This window comes from Mytilus galloprovincialis, chromosome 5, assembly GCF_965363235.1.
Source record: "Mytilus galloprovincialis chromosome 5, xbMytGall1.hap1.1, whole genome shotgun sequence".
In the NCBI taxonomy this organism is placed as follows: domain Eukaryota; kingdom Metazoa; phylum Mollusca; class Bivalvia; order Mytilida; family Mytilidae; genus Mytilus; species Mytilus galloprovincialis.
Genome location: NC_134842.1, coordinates 41246561 through 41265385, shown reverse-complemented (window position 1 = coordinate 41265385; position 18825 = coordinate 41246561). Strand labels below are relative to the sequence as shown.

Below are 18825 nucleotides of genomic sequence, written 5' to 3'. Positions count from 1 at the left end.
TTCATGTGTATAAAATAAGTCCCTTTGAATTAATTATCTGTCAGCAATGGGTTGCTTTTAATTTGTAAGAAAGTGTCCGGGTATTATGCATAAAGCTATTTTAGTGCAGATGTGTTTTGAAAGCAAAATTTATGTTTATAGTTAAATCATTTATACTTATTAATAATTCTAAAGATTTGACTTCCTTGCACGGTTAAATATGTTTATCTTAAAAGACCCTTTTGAGTGAGAAAAACTTTTATGCAAGTATGTGTATGCTTCTTGCTAGTTAGTATATTACTTAAGATATCATTTACATGCATACTCTCTAGTTACACTTATGCATTATAAAAAGGTAATATGACGTCATATTGAATAAAATGACTAGCGACATCTATCAATGCGCATACGTGGAAATTTTCACTTCCCGTTTATAAATGTTAGGAACTAAGATCTAAGAGTAAGTTTTATTCTACATTTTATATGTTCACCAAATACGTGAACAACTTGATAATCGGTTAATATTAATTTTACTTTTTCAGTTAAAAACTTACTGTCAGTGAAATCCTTGATATGTACAATGTTCTTGACCTTAGCAACGAAAGTACTGTTCAGTAAGTCAAATGGGTGTGATGGCCGGTTTCATTCCTTTATATCGAAAGTCTATAATGTTTGACTTTTATTTGATTTTCAGTACAATTGATCCTAAATTACAAACGACAACGACTTCCATGCTTTCATTTAACTTTGAAGAATCTATTTTTTTTTATATATGACGATATATAAAATCGATAAACCCATGCAGATCCGGATTGAAAAAGTATTGTATCTGTCATTATAACATGGAACCAATGACATATTTACCATGAAATAACTTTGTTACCTATTTTTTCTTCTATTTGATACTATTTGTTATTATGGTTATTCAGTTTGTAATTCAATTGAGGTACCTTTATTAAGCAAATATATTATCAACTGTTTCATATTTCAGCTTATTGATATTCACGTCGAGTCTGAATTTTTTTTTATAAATAAGCCCCAATAATGTTTTGCTTTTACTGGTTATTGACAATACACTGTTAATAAACGTGAACTAGGAATTAAAACATTTAAACTGTGTTTCCGATGGTGCCATGTATATCTACCATTCTTGTTTGAAGTTAGAATTACTTGTTTGCAAGCAGGAATACCACCATGAAATATTATGGGAAACATTAATTTCTGGCATATTTCCCTAATTATCTTACCAAGTAAAATAAAAAATTAGAAAAATTTAGATCTCAACCTGTTTGGTACATGATTTCAATCAAACTATGTTTTGTTTCTTTTTAATAAATGTGATATATTTGTAATTGATTAGGTTATTTACAAAGTAGGATTGAAGAAGATACCCTCCTTGAAAACGGATTTGCTTGTTGTTGTACCTATGATATCATGGAAACATTTAGCTAACAAAATGTTTTTAATATATGAAGATTTATAAAAGTTTCTGTTTAATACTGGATCAATTGTTCTAAATTTTGGTCAAGTGTTTTTCTTCTTTTTTTTAATTAAACATAATAATACTTATTATTACATTTATTAGTACTATTTAAAAAAGCATTAATGTTGATTGTCCTTGTCCTTGAACAAACACTTATAGATATATCACTTTCATTTTTCTGCATAATTTATTTTCTAAACTAGAAGTCTCACAATGCAAACTACTACATATTACTAACAGAAAGTTTCGAATTCTTTATAAAAGTTTGCGTTCAACACCTGTTTGGCAAAGATAAAAAAAACACTTTAAGCATTATCCAATTAACGTTATCAATAAGAACTCTACTGAAAAGTTCTAGAATTGGATTAATTGGATTAATAAAATTTTCTCAAACAAAATGTATACAACATCAAGTAAAACGGGTAATATACTAAATGTATCTATTAGTCCGGCAGCTTTGTGAAAAATTGTGCACATCCTGCTACAAGCATGAAATTTGGCATAGACCTTCCTCAACTATTACTCTTCTTTTATTTCAGATAGGGAGGCATTTGAAAAAAATGTCTCACTTCCGGTAAAATCCAAAACGGTGGACATCATACTTAAATCAGCCCAATATCAGCGGCCAGTGTGTTAAAATGTGTTTTTATCATGCTTCTATAATAATATTTGGTACAAACCTTTGTTATGTACTCCTTTTGGGGGGGGGAAATAATTCCATTTATGTGTACCCATGGCAACCTTCTGCATTTATTTACCATAAAACATTGCAAAAAGGGGTTAAACATGTAACCTATTCCCCCAAAATTTGGATCAAACTAGAATTTCAATGCCTTTGAGTGATACCTTTTTAGAAATTGTTTTCATAAATCTTCCTATTGATTAAATACAACATTGGTGTCTTTCGCCTCATTTTTTCGTAAAATCTAATCACAAAGTTCGTGCGACAAAAAGTTTGAAAAAAGCATTACAATAATTGCCGGATCAATGTATGGTACGGACATACTAATACGGACTGTCATACAGAAAACAGCCTTTACTATATACATTGTATAATATGGATGTTCATATACACCCAATACGAAGGCTATTTAAATATTCAGCTATCCAAAAATGAATTCTATTGCACACTAGCTCTTATATTTGAAAAATCCACAGGGGCCAAAATGCGAAACTACACACCTAACTGTGGAGTGCAACCATAAGCTTATTTTTTAAGGAGGGTGATTGAAATGTGTTTTGACGTATTGCTACTATCATTAAATTGTGTAGGAACCCTTTCTTTGATGCTGCTAATGAATACAATGTATAAGACATATGTCTTTAAAGCCCTTACTTCCAGGATATTCAAAATGGCGGTTATAGAAATATCATTATTTTATTTTGAAATTCAAATTCTTTTCAAAATGTAAAGAAAATGTTTTGTTTTTTTTTGTGCTGGTCATTAAACTTTTGGCTTTAAGTTATCCTCTTAACCTTTTATTCTATTCTATAGTTAATGTTTAAATACAAAGTTTACACTTCCGGTAAATAAAACCAGTATGGCGTAAATTTCAAAGATGAGCCCTCAGTCCATCACTTCTATGGATAGCTTGATTAAAATAAAATAGAATCACTTAAGTACTAAAACATCTTTAAAATTATTGATTTATGGCCTCAAATACATGTGTTTTCACAATCGGAGAGCTGATTTTCCTCATTTGCAAAGACCGTGGTTTTGCTTCTTACATCAATAATGTACAAGCTCCTGATAAGGTTAAGAGGCCTCATAAAGTGTTTGAACTTACTTCAAAACCACGTATCGTTTTATCGATGACATTATCAAATCCATATCTGGTGATGTTGGCTGATTATTCATCATTCTAAATCATAAAGTCATATCTTCAAACGCCATCCATGTTAACAACGAAGTTCTCTTTCAAGTAAACGTGCATTTGAAAGGTCATGGATAGATATATATATATATAAAGTTTGATAGGGTATTATGCCCTTACCTTAAAAAAAAACGTGAAACTGATACAAGAGTGAATGAAGTCTTGAATGCATATGGTAGTTGTAGCAACACATGATCAGGATATTCTATCTTAACTACCACGTGATGTATTGTAAGTTAATCACCTTATTCACATTAAAAGGCTGACACTAGAATCATGGTGCATGTGTCTGATGCAGTGAAACACGAACTTACACGAGTCATTATTCGAACAGTCGGTACTGATGATGCTGTCATTACTGTTTCGCTATTTCGTTACATAGGGGTAGACGAACTATGAATTGTGTTTAGGAGGGGGAAAAACTTTGGATAAATATCTATCAATGACCTTTCAAATGCACTAGCGATGAGTGATCACACACACATATTGTGATCCATGTATTTACCGGTTGTGATACGGTTCTCTGTTTGCTTGAAAAGAGGGGAAAAGACTGCGAGGGAGACATTGATGGCATTTGAAGATGTCACTTTAACATAAAGAATGATAATTGATCCGCCTAAATCACCGGTGTGTACTGTAAGATCGCACACACTTATCAGATGGGGTTAGCATGGTTAACAAAGCAAGAAATAACTATTCACGCAAAAAGGAAGCCTAATTGAGGCTATTCCCTCAACTTAGTCTAGTCTTTTCCACCATCCAAAACGTACAATATACTAGGACACGTGTTTAGGGAACGAGCTTCAAATTAGCTCTTATACTACCCAGTCCAGACGCTAATGGATAACGAAGGCACAAAGAAGATCATTTTTTAAAAATTCTTTCTGATGCCTCATCATTTTGTAAGAAGCTTGCACATTGCGGATGAAAGAAAGGTTGCCGCGGCTGTTGTTAATGTGGTAAATCAAGTCTCCAGTGCCCTACGTCGTGTACATGTGGTGGTGACTGGGAATTAATATTTTTTGGGGCCAAATAGTGGTAATTTTTAAAATGGTTTATTACTTAAGCGATTTTATTTTATTTTAACCAATCTATCCAAAACTCTACACCGAAGATATTGATTGAGGACTCATCTTTGACATTTACGCCATATTGATTTTTTTTACCGGAAGTATTAACTTTGTATTTAAATATCAACTACAGAATATGATAAGGGGTTTAGAGGATAACATAAAGCCAAAAATGTAATGACCAGCACAAAACAAACCAAATTTCTTCACATTTTGAAAAGTAGTTGAATATCAAAATAAAAAATGATATTTCTATGTCCGACATTTTTAATATAACCGGAAATAAGGGATTTGAAGACATATGTCTTATACATTGTATCACTTAGAAGCATCAAAGAAATGTTCCTGCAGAATTTAATGATAGTAGCAATACGTTAAAACACATTTCAATCACCCTCCATAAGAAATAAGCTTATTTTAGTGCAATGTCCGCCATGTTGGATTTTACCGGAAGTATGATTTTTAAAGACAACTTATCTATATAATATATCCAAAAGTAGTACATAACAAAGGTTTGTACCAACTATTATTATAGCAGCATAATAATAATACCTTTTCACATACTAGCCTTCGATATTGGGCCGATTTAAGTATGATGACCGCCATTTTGGATTTTCAAATGTCTCCCTATCTGAAATAAAAGAGTAATAGTTGAGGAAGGTCTATGCAAAATTTCATACAGGATGTGCACAATTCGTCTGAATAGGCTTGTAGCCGCTAGACTATATGCATTAGGTTAGATTTCCTTAAACCTTGATAAGTATAGAAAATATTTATAACAACAATGAACAAGCGTGACAGTCATATTGTAGTTAAAATCAGTTTTTATGTTTACTTTACAATCAATAAAACTCTGATAAACAAAGTTTATAATATGAATACCCACGTTAGTCATTTTACTCGTGGTTTGTTGCAATTAAGTGATACCTTCATTGTAAAATGTCTGCTAAATTGATTAGTATTTTTGAACAACCTCATAAGATAAACGTTGAACTATTTTTAATTTTTTTTTTTGCAATAGCGTAATTGCGACAAAATTGATATACGATCATGAACATTCGCACCCGAAGAATGTTGACCTATTTTTGATAAAAAAAAAACATCTATTAAGTCTTTGTGCTTTGACCAGATTGTACATGAAAGGGGTAAAACGGGTCGTGATAAATAGTTTCAAAATTAGGCGAGGGGGCAAGCACTGGATACTAATATCAAATGTAACACAAATATTTCGATGCAGAATGGAAAACAAAATGTATCAGTGTTTCAAACTGGAAATCGACTTGAGTAATAAAATGTCATGGTGAATGTGAAATAAGGGTATGTTTATTACTGTTTAATATATGAACTCAAGATGAAAACTACCTTTGTTTAAACGATTTACTCATCAGTAGCTACATGATAAAAAAAGAACTTTGTACAACTCTCTCTTTTATCACAGGGATAGTTTGAAAATTTCCATAACAAGCCCCTGTGTTCCTTTGTAATCGTTTTGACTAACTAATGATATATCGCAAACCATTGTTACAGCATTAAACCATATTTACATATCGAAAAGTAAGTATCTTCATTGATGATCGGTGTCTAGATATGTGAACATCCATAGCCTTACACAAAGAGTTGAAAAAACAGTGGGGGGACAGAGGTATAACCGTAGACAGAAATAAAACTAAGATTAGGACTAGTGCTAATCATTGGAACAATTCAGTATCTGTTCTAGTGCAGATCTATTTGTAAATAAAGTAAACCAAAGCCTCATGCTTGTCAAGTCACAATTAGTTTTGACATTAACAGTACCAATGCTATTCCACCAGTTGTGCAATTAGTGTAACTTCAATGATTCTCGATTTAAAAGCAAAACCCATTTACAATAAAAACAAATACAATTTTGAATAAGTGTCAAAACTAAAAAATCATAAATAAAACGATGTCTTAGAACAGCATAACCAAAAATAAATAAAAACCTAAGATTTTCTAAGAACAAATGAAAAATATCTAATCAAATATAAATAAATAAATACATAACCAAACATATTAAAATAATGTAAGATTCAGTTCTGAGGGAGAAGTTCCTAAAACTAAAGCTTTAGCCAACTTCAGTGAAAACTATAAAATCGACAGGGGGACTATTTTAAAGACTGTTCTAGAATAGTATATCGGACAGTACATAAAGATTTAAAGAACGTTTAGAACTGAACCCAATTGTATGTATTCGGAAGATAAATTCAATATCATGAACACATTTCCCAGATGTTAAAACAACATTTGTTTCTGTTTAAAACTATAGTTTCTTATACCAACAAACTACTGGCTAACGGGCATATGATGCCCTCGGAAATAAGTACACCAAATATGATTTAAAACATTGCTTTTTGGTTCTGTTTTTTTTTTTGCGTAAGAACAATACCAATTCATTTACGTCTTTGATTTCTTAAGCTCTTTAAGACACTAAATGGAAAGTCTGTGTGTTTTTTCAAACTTATATATAGATAATATTAACATTTAGCAATAAATTGCTAAATTGTCAAGAAAAGATCTTCCTATCATTGTATTTTTATATATACAGTATTTCTGTAGGGTATCTTCTTATAAAGTTAGAAACAACAGTACTAAAGCGATACCTTACTCATATAAAATTAATTAAAATATATAAAACCAGGTAAAACAAAAAAAATGAATGAATCGAATCAACTACTATTGAGTCAATATGGGTATTTTGACAGGTAAGCGTCCCATACATGTACAAATGTCTATAAACGTTTACGAAACTCTTAGGCAAATAACAAAATTAAATATCCATCAAACTGAAGAAAAAAAATCAAATAATTGTAATTAAAGGAACAAGCAAAAAATAGATGTCACATTCCTGACTAAGTACAGGCATTTTCAAAAGAAAGTGTTTGTACTACTTGTTTTACTAATGACGAAGAGTACCACATTCGTGACCAGTTGTTTGTAGTTCTATTTCATAGATAAAAATAAGTAGAACATTTTTAAGTCAAAGTAACATAATGGAAAATAATACTCAATCAACGATATTACAGACTAAGCGACTATTCTAACATTCAATGATCTAAGACTTCGTAAACGTGTCAATAATGCAGAAATGACAGCAGTGTACCTGGTCTGTTGAATTTTAAAACAAAGTGTTACCAATACATTGACATAATTAGACAATTATTGTCTGATCTATGTGTATCTCTAAAGACTACTATAAATGTAAGTTTACAGAAAAATAATATTACACATAATATATTTTTATTTCAGTGTCCAGCTTGGATCCCAACTCTTCCAGGAATGATGATTTTCAACTTCCTACGATACCATCTGATGATTGGGAGATGAATGTATTCCTGAAAGAGTTGGCTGACGGCTTGACTGATGAAGATCTTAAAACCATGAAACACTTTGTTTCAGGTAGGGTTATTGATAGTGTTATATATCATGTACATTTTTATAAAGGACAATAACAGTTGCTTTTTAAGTTTTTATACATAACATTGTATAGATACATGTATAACACATGTATAAATTGTTTTATCTTAAATAAAACACAGACTTATATAATAAATTAGCCAGCTAGTGAATAATTTAGTGTTGGTGGGTAACTTAGTTAGCTATTAGTACATTAGGATCTCTGATAAACGAAAACATGAAAATTTAAAAAATGAGAAACATAAAACAAACGCTTTACTGTATGTGACCTTTTATTCCAATTCCATCAGTGACTGGTATATTTACTAAACGCGCGTCTGGCGTACAAAATGTCAAGCCGGTATATCTTATGATAGTAAACAAACGATAAGAGGTGTACATAAATGACAAAAAATCAAAACATGCTCAGCAAAATACACACACAAAGTGGAGATTAAGCGCATCTATTGTTGTTTTTTTTATCCTACGGTGATAGTGAGTACTTCAACACGGAGCAATAAAAAGACGGTTCATAACACCGCATTGAGAGGAATAAATTTTGTAAGATGCAACACAATCCAATAGTTCATGTATATTTTACCGGTGAAAATGTAAATTATGTTTATCATTCTGTTTATCAATTTAAAAAAGGTAAATATCGAGGTTTAATAAGAGCATTTTTTACGGAAAAAAAATATTCAAAAGACTTCAAACTAATGAATATGATTGTAAATATTTGTATATTATAATTTCGAAAAAAAGTATCAGCTGTTGGTTTTTTTTCAAATTTCTAAAGATCTGAAATTAAAATCTTACTTTGTAGCAATACCGTGTATCTGCACCACACTGTTCTCCTCACGCAAAAGAAAGATCGAATATGTCGTCTCATTAAACACCGTTCGTTTTACTGTCGACTCAAACCATTTTGTTTACAAACAATAATCTGGGTGTAAGCATGTGCATCTTTATGAAATTTAACAAGTTTCCTTACCAAGATAAGCAGTCGGGGATTGAGTTTTAGGGTTAATTATCCAATTTGTTTAGAAATTAAAGGCCAAAAGGGGGGAACAATTTATCCTTGTTCCAGGACAATAACTCATACTATGGTTCAAATTATAAAGGTGAAGGGGACAAACAAACAACGATTTTATGGTTTCCACATAATCACTTGTCTGAGTATTATTTCATCGATCTCTGTGAACATATACCACAAGGTTTCATATTACAAACTGTCGATTGTGATTGATTTTGGGGTTTATGGCACCAACTTTTTAGTAAAAAAGGCAAAGAGAGCAATACATTTTTAATATTGCTTATTTTTCTAGTCTTATTCAATGGGCGTCATTCAAAGCCTTGAATTCTTTGTGCATTGTGTACCAGGATTATGATTTAGTACGCCAGACGCGCGTTTCGTCTACATAAAAATCATCAGTGACACTCATATCAAAATAGTTATAAGTACAGAGCTGAAGATCCAAAATTTCAAAATTAATCAGTGTTTCTAGATTTTGGATTTAAGTTTCTGTTTTTTAAATTGGTCCAGTTTCATAAAAATAAAATATATATATTTCAGTGATCTTTGTTATCATTATATGACTATGCGTTTCTTAATATAGATTAAACATGTTTGGTCCAGTTTTGAATTAAAATTTAGTTTACTTTTGACAAAAACTGAATATGTGGGGTTCATTGGGAACCTAGATCTCAACATGATTTTCATTTTTACTTTTTGGACCAGTTTTCGATATGATCAAAATCGGTGTTCAAATTTTACTTTTTGTAACATGTTTAATTCACTATACACCTAATAAATAGAGATTTTCTACATTGTAAATCTAACGATGTAATTTGATTTTGAGGTTGGGCCCTATTAATAAATTTGTCCACAATATGACCAAACATTTTTTAAAAAGAATATTTGTAAATATGATTTTAGTTTTATTTTATATTTGTTCAGGTTATGACCGCAATCAAAAGTTTTTTGCTAACTACAATTTTTTAACACGTCACTGATATGATTGTTATGTTTCTAAACGGTGTGAAATGATCTTTGAAATATTAGCTTTTATGAAACAAAGACCTAAATTAATCATGCATACTCTTTTGATTTACTTATTAATACAAAAGACTCACACAAAAGATATGATTTCAAATTCGTAATAACTAGATAATAAACCAAATAATGAATAAAAATTCCAAACAATGATTTTAATGTCGCTTTCTATAGCTGCTGAATAAACATGTAGCAAGCGAAAATTTAGGAGGTAGATTAAAATTGTTACTGTATGTCGGAAAAGCATTCGTTTAGGGACAAATAATAGATAAAAATATCAATAGGTCATGTAGCTCCTTTTGTAAATATCTTATTTTTGAAATGTGGCGGGGAAAGTCGGTCAAAAATAGGGGTACAACAGTCAACATTGTGTTTCAAACTTAATATCTACGAACACATAAGAAATATGTAACAAAGAAGCACAAAAAGATATATATTATATATTAAATTTAACAACCTCATTCATGGCTTTTTTATTATAAGATTGTATTTATCTATATTGAATCCCCGCTTGAAGGATTGAAGGATTTTGTGTACAGGCGCCGGTTACTTACCATAAAAGGTACATTGTTAGATTAACATAAACTCTGCGATAGATTCCTGAATGAACTTTTATGAACTATTATTTAGTCTGATAAGGAAAAAAAACGGGTGTTATGGGGCAAAATATTTTATTTTGTCTCATAGGGAAACAACCTAGGAGTCCGAACATCTGATTCAAATTCCAAAACCCATATTGAGTATATCCTTAAGTGTACACGAAAACATTACCGGGTGTGTCCTATTCCTGATTGTGTCATTTTGACGGAAGAATTTGCAAAGCGATAAATACATAGATGGTCCGATAACACAGTTATTTTGTAGTGCATTTCTTTGAGACAATAGATTTCAATTAAAAAACTCGCACCTGCTCTTTCTCGAAAAGATATTTACAGTGTAGTGTACTACCAGTGAGACAAATAATATCAAAATTATAGAGACTTCTACAAGCTCTTACTCAAAATATTGACAAGTCTGTGTTAAGAGGGTATAAAATTCAGTTTGACAGCTTCAGACGTGATAAAATTTGACCTTTTTGAACTGGACCAAATCACTACTTAACATAAACATTCAGCACCCAACTTTTTTTAACATGTAGTTACATCCCCCTACTTAATATTTCATGTATTTAATATCAAGAAATACATTGGAAAAGTGTATCAAATAAAACATGCAAGTTATACTCTGTTTACACTAGGGACTATATTGTAGACAACGAAAACAAAAGGACGATAACTGTGTACCTGGACCAGATACCAGAGGCTTCCTACTGTAATAACTTTTGTTTGATGTATCAATTTGTCTGTTAATAATCTGTTAGATTGTGACATCGGTAAACTAATATAGTCTTAATTTACTTATCGTAATGTTGAACTGTCATGACAATTATACGTTAGAACAGTTATTACAAGCAAGAGCGTATTAATTTTTCATCTGATATGTGATTAAATAACTTATTCCAACTGAAATATTTCTCACCGAAACACATCTAAATATCTGTTTCCAGTAAGCTTTGAATGGGCTATGTTACACTGGTAGACTAGACTTGGTAAACATAAGATATATTGAATGATTTTATAGGCATATTAACGGTAATAAAAACACATAATTGAATGTTAGCTAATTATTGTTGAACAATGAAATAAACATGTTTTTGACAGACTTAACGATTGGAATTTATTGTTTTTACAGGGTTTCATGGTACACGCAAAGGAGTTTTAGAGAGTATAAAGGACCCCCTGGACTTTTTTCAACATCTTCGACATAGATTAATTTTGACTAGAGATAACATTGTCATACTACAATCAATGCTATGGCATCTAGGTCGAAAGGATCTCCATAACAAATTTGTCAAGTTTGCCAAGAAAAGAGGAAATATCATCCATTTTTACAACTCAAAAGATAAACCTGGTAAAAGACAATTATACCTATTTTGTTTGATAAAATTATAAAATTTCTAACTTTATTTTGAATGATAATGATTTAACCAATTGATTTAAATAATTTGTTAATCCGATACCTCAAAAAATGCAAGAATGCAAGATGTCATAAAAAAAACCATTTAAAACAAAGGCTTATCGTGTTCATTTGATTTACATATCTATTAATAAGTGTTTAATCATGTTCAACTCCCCCAAATTATGATCTACGAGTTGCCCATTGGTCAACTACAGAAAAATAACCACACATTTGGTGTATTGAAGACATACTATTTGAGCTTTGTTACTGTTTTTTGTCTAAGTCTGTATTTTGGAATTCGAAGCTTCAATTTTCTGATCAAAATGTTGTTCATCAATGTTTGTAATTGTTTTAAATACCTAGAGGAGCAAATACCCATAGACATGTGCTGATAAATTCATTCATAAAGCTTTTAACGACGAATATCATTTTGGTTTTATTAAATTTGAAGATTTCTTAGTGTATTGTCACTGTTTATATTTCCGTACTATCGAACCATAAAGACATTCTTGAAGATCTAGATTAACGCCACACTATATAATGCTAATATAAGAATGTGTATATTGTTTCAGAAAACGGATACGAGTACCTTCATTTTCATGTTGCTGGAAAAGAAAAAATGAATAGAAACAAACTTGAAGAACTAAGGGCTCTTGTTAGTCGTGTACTATGTGTTCCTTCAGAGTTTATAGTAGTAACAGATATTGAGGCAACAAATAGTATACTGATCACTTTTATGATTCCTGAGGGATATTCTAATATCATACTTGAACTCAATGACAAAGACAAGGAATATTTAGGATCCAAAGGTGTAGACGCAGTATTGTGTAATGGAGAAACGGTCAACTGCACCGGTAAACATACTTCGATATTAGTTTTTTCTCCACCAAAGCATATATGATAAGAGATAAAATAGTTGACTATCCTTTTTGCAATATTTAAAGAATGAAATAAGAAGACTTTACTGATATTTCAAAATACAAATAGAAATGCATCTTAAGCTTGTAGAAGAAGAGGAATAGCCAAACTCATAAATCTAAAACAAACTGACAACGCCATGGCTAAAATTGAAAAAGACAAACAGAAAATCAATAGTACACATGACACAACATAGAAAACTAAAGAATAAACAAAACGAACCCCACCAAAAACTAGGGGTGATCGCAGGTGCTCCGGAAGGGTAAGCAAATCCTGCTCCACATGTGGCACCCGTCGTGTTGCTTATGTGATTACAAATCCGGTAAATAGTATAATTCGGTAGGTCACATTCATGAAAGGGAAGGGGATTGTAGTAAGGAATATATCCGATTTCATTTGTGAAATTTAACATTTCATCATATAGCCATTTTAAAAGTCAACTTAACGGGGTTGACTGTGTACATGATCGAAAGCAACAAGGGACCAGTTGTTTGACGTTACTTGGCAGCTGAGTAATTTCTTGTTATATATCATAAATAGTCATACTACATGTATATATCTCCTATTTTTTTTATATTTTTTTTATTTAAGCTTCTCACATGACTGGTCAGGAAGAATCGATCAGAAAGAATGAAGAAGTAATGTTACTACTAGATCAAAGAAGGAAAGCAGATCAAGAACTTGAGTCTTTACAACAACAGCTATTAGAGAAAGATAGGCAAATTCGCAACTGTCAGAAGACCGTTCAGCAAATGAAACAACAAGTTAACTGGCAAATGTTTGATGTAGCAAGTGGTCTTATTCAGCAATATATGGAATGTAGATACACACCCATCAAATGTTCGCTTCAAGATATTGCTCTCAGAAATGCATACAAGTATTCAAGTCATATGATTGCCAAAGCTGAGAAACTCGGATATAACACTGATCTTATAGGTTGCTTAATTGAGGCAAATACAATAGTTGTTGAATCACAGTATAGAAGTTTTCATAAATGGATAGAAACACAACAAAATAATACAATTCTAAAACTGCAACAAGACATTACTGAGCTCAACTATGAGAGAGATAAACTTGCATATTTTCTGAAAGTTGGAATATCAAATCCAGTTCTCTCACAAAACGAAGAGTTTTTCCTTAAAGTGTTAGGAATGCCTATGCCATTACCAACATTTAGACAAAACATTAAAATTCGTAAGTACTATAATAATTTGCCATACAATCGTTATGACTTTAAGGGGCATTTGCTGTTCAATACAATTTCTCATTTCTGATTAATAACATGTTTAAATGTATATACAATGTATGTAAATTATAAAAAGTAAAAAATAAACAATTTACACTCCATGGGCTCGATAATACGTATCAGGGTTTCGTGTTTTTTCAGTCTAAGTTCACTCGAGGTGACCTCTGGAGACTGTCGACGGTAATTTAACCCCATCTTAATATAAATTCGCATCTAAAAAAAAACCGACTCGTGTTTAAGATTTTGTTGGGGTCCGTTTTATTTCATAATTTAGGTTTAAAATACATTTTACATGTTTTAATCGTCGTTTTACTTGTATAAGTACAGTTTTGTGGCTTGAACTAGTAAATCAAATGGTTTATCATTATTTCACTTTCAGTGTTGACATAAGTTTTCTATTAATAATGACACGCTCAATTCTCTAGCTAAACGAATGCATCGAAGGTCACATGAATACGAATTCAATAAGATCAAATTATTTACTTGCAAGTGAATAATTCATCAGCGTTGTTTTAGCTTGTTTTGAAAAAATTGATCCAAAATAACTTCTAAAAACCAATAATGACTTCCTTTTTTCAAGTTCATTTATGATTTCATAAACAAAATTATATTTGAATCTTTTTTGCATCTCGCAGTGAATGCCCTCTATTCATCTATTGTAAGACAAAACATTACGGCAATTCGTCTTCTCATGAAACACTAGCTAAAGTTTCAAAATTAAGAGGCTGATTATTAAATTACCCAAAATATATTAATGTTCAAGCGACATAGATGTCATCAATACCAACGTTTTGAAAACCTGTAGATAATTTTAAAGTCGCAGCAAAAACAACTTGTCGTATTTCCTACCATAATTTTTATTGTACTTAAAATAGTGTCAAACTTTTATCTAAAAATTGTATATATGCAGCTTAATATCAAGTATTTTGCTTGTACTAAAACACGTGAAGAGCAGCAAATAAGTGTCATGACCTTTCACAGGTTGTGGCACATTGTTTATCTTTTCAACCGATCGCAAACAGATGAATTCCGTCATATATGTCATGCCATTCTTTGCAGGAACTGAGTTTGGTGAAACAGATGTAGAGACCCTCAACTCAATACTTTGTAGAACATTACATATGATGGAAAGCTATTTAAGTGATGCTGAGAAGGAAGTCTTAACAAGAAAATGCTTACCAACAAGTAGTGAGATTAAGGCGTTTAGGGATTCAAAGCTAAAGCTATTGGAATATCTTTGGACTGTTAAAGAAGTAAACACAAAGGGACCAAATGAAGCTAACTTTCGTAAGTGTTAATAATATATCTCATAGTCCTTTTTAACTTTTTTTAATTACAATTGTTATTGTGGCATGATGACAAAAGAAGCAAAGGGTACCACACTAACAATAACAATATAAGTTTAACGAAAATACGCAATACCATTATCAAAAATGACAAATAAAAGTTTATTAAACACAACGAACATATCAACGATCCCAACATAATATCAGGTAATCCGGAAGGGGAGAACATTCCTGATCCACAAGTGGCATTATCCGTGTTATGTTGCTACAATGATATTGATATATGGAAATGCAAATGTAATATCTTCCCGACTATAAATCAAAGGAAATGCTGTGTTTAAAGAGAAAGTATTTGTTGCCAGTTAAAAAGATCTAGCAATACATGTATCACTCTTGCGAGAGGTTATTAAATGACTCTTAAAGCTATATTTTTTAAATGGTGCATGGTATTGGTTTTCATTGCAGCATTCACAACTCTACCAATAACCATTACGTTATGTTCCAGACATAAGCATAAAGAGCCTATATTTTTTCACTTTTCCGTCCATTTGTTCTTCCCTCCGTCTACAATTTTTGAGATGATAAAACCTACAAATGCAAGGGTAGGACTCCGATGAAAATGTTGAACTTATAACGTAATTTGCATTGTTCATCATGTTCATATTGTTGTATATATTCTAACGATACTCATTGCAAAATATCAAAATGTATCAGCAAAAAAAATGAAAATAATTTGAGTCAGTCAATAATGTAAGTGGAAGGATTTCAAAACAAACTAGGCGTAACAATTAGATAAAGTGCAAAATATGCTTGTGTTTCAATTTCAATAAGAATTGAAATATTGGAATATTATGCCATTACGAAAATAAGCTCATATATCATTTTGTGAAATTCGACAATAACGTCTTCATACATATTGTTAAAATAGTATAATGTATCCAACAAAAACATTACAAGGAGTAGTTTTACTTCTGCTTCTGTATTTTGTATATTTAAATGTTTTCATATATGTCTTTCATTAATCAGGATAATAGAAGTATAACGGTTTCATTAGTCAATACCCGTTACTATTTACAACAGATAAGGAATCATTTGATAGTTAAGTTAAATAGCACCGTTGATCATGTTTCGTCTGTCCCTCTATAAAAGAGTTCAAGATAAACGACGAATCAATAGTAATGCATTATGACGTCAATGCTATACATTGTTTACGTGTGAATATTCATTTATGCATTTACATATACTGAATTATCTTCCAGATGAATGGATGATAAATGTTCTTACCACAATAAAAAGGATGGACCTGTTAAATACGTGGATCACGAAGTCAAATGAAATCATTCGGAAGTTTGAATCAGATTTGAATAAAAGAACAGCAACCCCGTCCAAAACACAGCATCAAACAACAGAACACAACCCAAATAGAAGCGGAAGAAGTAAACCAGCTCCAGCACAATCTGCAGAATCTAAGACGGAAAACAAAGCGATGAACGAACGACTTATACGTTTAGAGGAGATGATGGAAAGAAATATGAAGCTTACGGAAAGCTTAGCATCAGGCCCAATGGGCCAAAATCCCTTCAGAACACCGTATCCTTATGGTGGTACCAAACTAGGTGCGGAAGCCGAATACGATTGGTCAAAATTGAGCCAAAGCAAATTTTTTAACAAAAAGTAATGGAATGAAAGTCTCTATCTGTACTGGAAGTCTTATATTAACAATGACCAATTCAATTTATGTGCCATAAACACATCAGCATAATGTTATAAAATACAAGATATAGTTTGTTCGTTCAGTCAAATTGTATTTCATATACTATTATATTGTTTTCGTAACTTACTAATCTTTTGTATGACCCATGATTCTAAGAAGAAATGATTGTCTAAAGTAGACTATATTTTTTTTCTTTCACAATTTCAATGTGTGTATACAAAATAAAAAAGCCGCAATACCATCAAATGTCTTCATCGTTCATTTATATTTTGTTGAAATAAACAGTATGTACCCACATAAAACCATTTAACAGTATGACACAAAAAAATATGAATACACTTATATGCAGCCTTTAGGTTATGTAAATAAATGTATTTCCTGCTTGTAAAGTTTTAAAGTTATACTTTTTAAGTTACATTTGGTTTGGAATTGATTCTTTTTGCGGATGAAACTAGTATACCAAAGAACACAAAATATCAAACTAGTATCTATCGATACGTAATAATTCTAGCTTGGTTCTCTTCCTTGCATGAAGACTCATTGAACAAAAAAGACAAGGAGATGGGGAACAGTATAGGGCTGTGGATTGTTTGTTGATTACTCAATATTTGAGCGTTACACATAAAATTATGTTGTCCATAAACAAATCTAGCATTTCAATGATAGGAATACCCTATCAATTGTCAAATTGAATCAATTAATAACTTAATGTTCAATTCGTTTGTAATGATCAAACGTAAAGAAAAAAGACAATGTGCACAAATGTTGTATTTCATAAAAGATTTTTTCAATTAAGTGCAACCGCAGAGCATGAATTTTATTACACAATTACTTGTCTTCTCCGGGATTGGAACCCGTATCCTCTGTGTTACAAAGCAATGCGTTAAAAAACTGACCACTTGTTTTGTGTTTGATATGTGTGTTTACTATATTTGTAGCCATCTGATAAGGTAAGTCTTTTTCAATGTTTAATTGTTCGTTCTTATACTGAACTGATACACTACTATCCCATGTTAGGCAATGGGTTCGGACCCCGCTTACATGGTCAATCTCACCACGTTCTTGATGAAATATTCATGTAAAATTGAGAATATAAATGGGGAATGTGTTAAAGAGACAACAACCCGACCATAGAAAAAACAACAGCAGAAGGTCACCAACAGGTCTTCAATGTAGCGAGAAATTCCCGCAACCGGAGGCGTCCTTCAGCTGGCCCCTAAACAAATATATTCTACTTCAGTGATAATGAACGCTTTACTAATTTCCAAATTGTACACAAGAAACTAAAATTCAAATAATACAAGACTAACAAAGGCCAGAGGCTCCTGACTTGGGACAGGCGCATAAATGCGGCGGGCATAAACATGTTTGTGAGAAATCAAACCCTCCAGCAAATGTAGAAAAGTAAACGCATAACAATACGCACATGAACATTCAGTTCAAGAGAAGTCCGAGTCTTATATCAGAAGATAAAACCAAAGAAAATAAACAAAATGACAATAATACATAGATAACAACAGACTACTAGCAGTTAACTGACATGCCAGCTCCAAACTTCAATTAAACTGACTGAAAGATTATGATTTCATCATATGAACATCAGGCATAATCCTTCCCGTTAGGGGTTTAGTATCATACCATCATAACATATATGAGAAGAACATAACCCGTGTCATACCACATCTGGTTTTTTAATTAATGTGTTGAGTTCCGATGCAAAGACCCTATAAGTGAATCTATATTAAGTTAAACGCCAAAATATGCAATCTTTAATGACCTGACAACAGTATCGT

At 31.5% G+C, this 18825-nt stretch overlaps 1 protein-coding gene across 1 annotated transcript; it reads left to right on the top strand.

Moving 5' to 3' along the window:
• Positions 1-356: 356 nt before the first annotated feature.
• LOC143075824 (uncharacterized) lies at positions 357-17278 on the top strand. Its single transcript, XM_076251403.1, has 7 exons — positions 357-439; positions 7671-7820; positions 11602-11820; positions 12441-12722; positions 13378-13980; positions 15092-15319; positions 16578-17278. Coding segments are annotated over exons 1-7 (1902 nt in total). The 5' UTR covers positions 357-438; the 3' UTR covers positions 16997-17278.
• Positions 17279-18825: the final 1547 nt, after the last annotated feature.

Excerpts from the sequence above, each read along its gene's own strand:
- LOC143075824 (XM_076251403.1), top strand. Across the intron at positions 11,821-12,440 it reads CAACTCAAAAGATAAACCTG|AAAACGGATACGAGTACCTT; the intron begins GTAAAAGACAAT and ends ATATTGTTTCAG. Across the intron at positions 15,320-16,577 it reads ACCAAATGAAGCTAACTTTC|ATGAATGGATGATAAATGTT; the intron begins GTAAGTGTTAAT and ends ATTATCTTCCAG.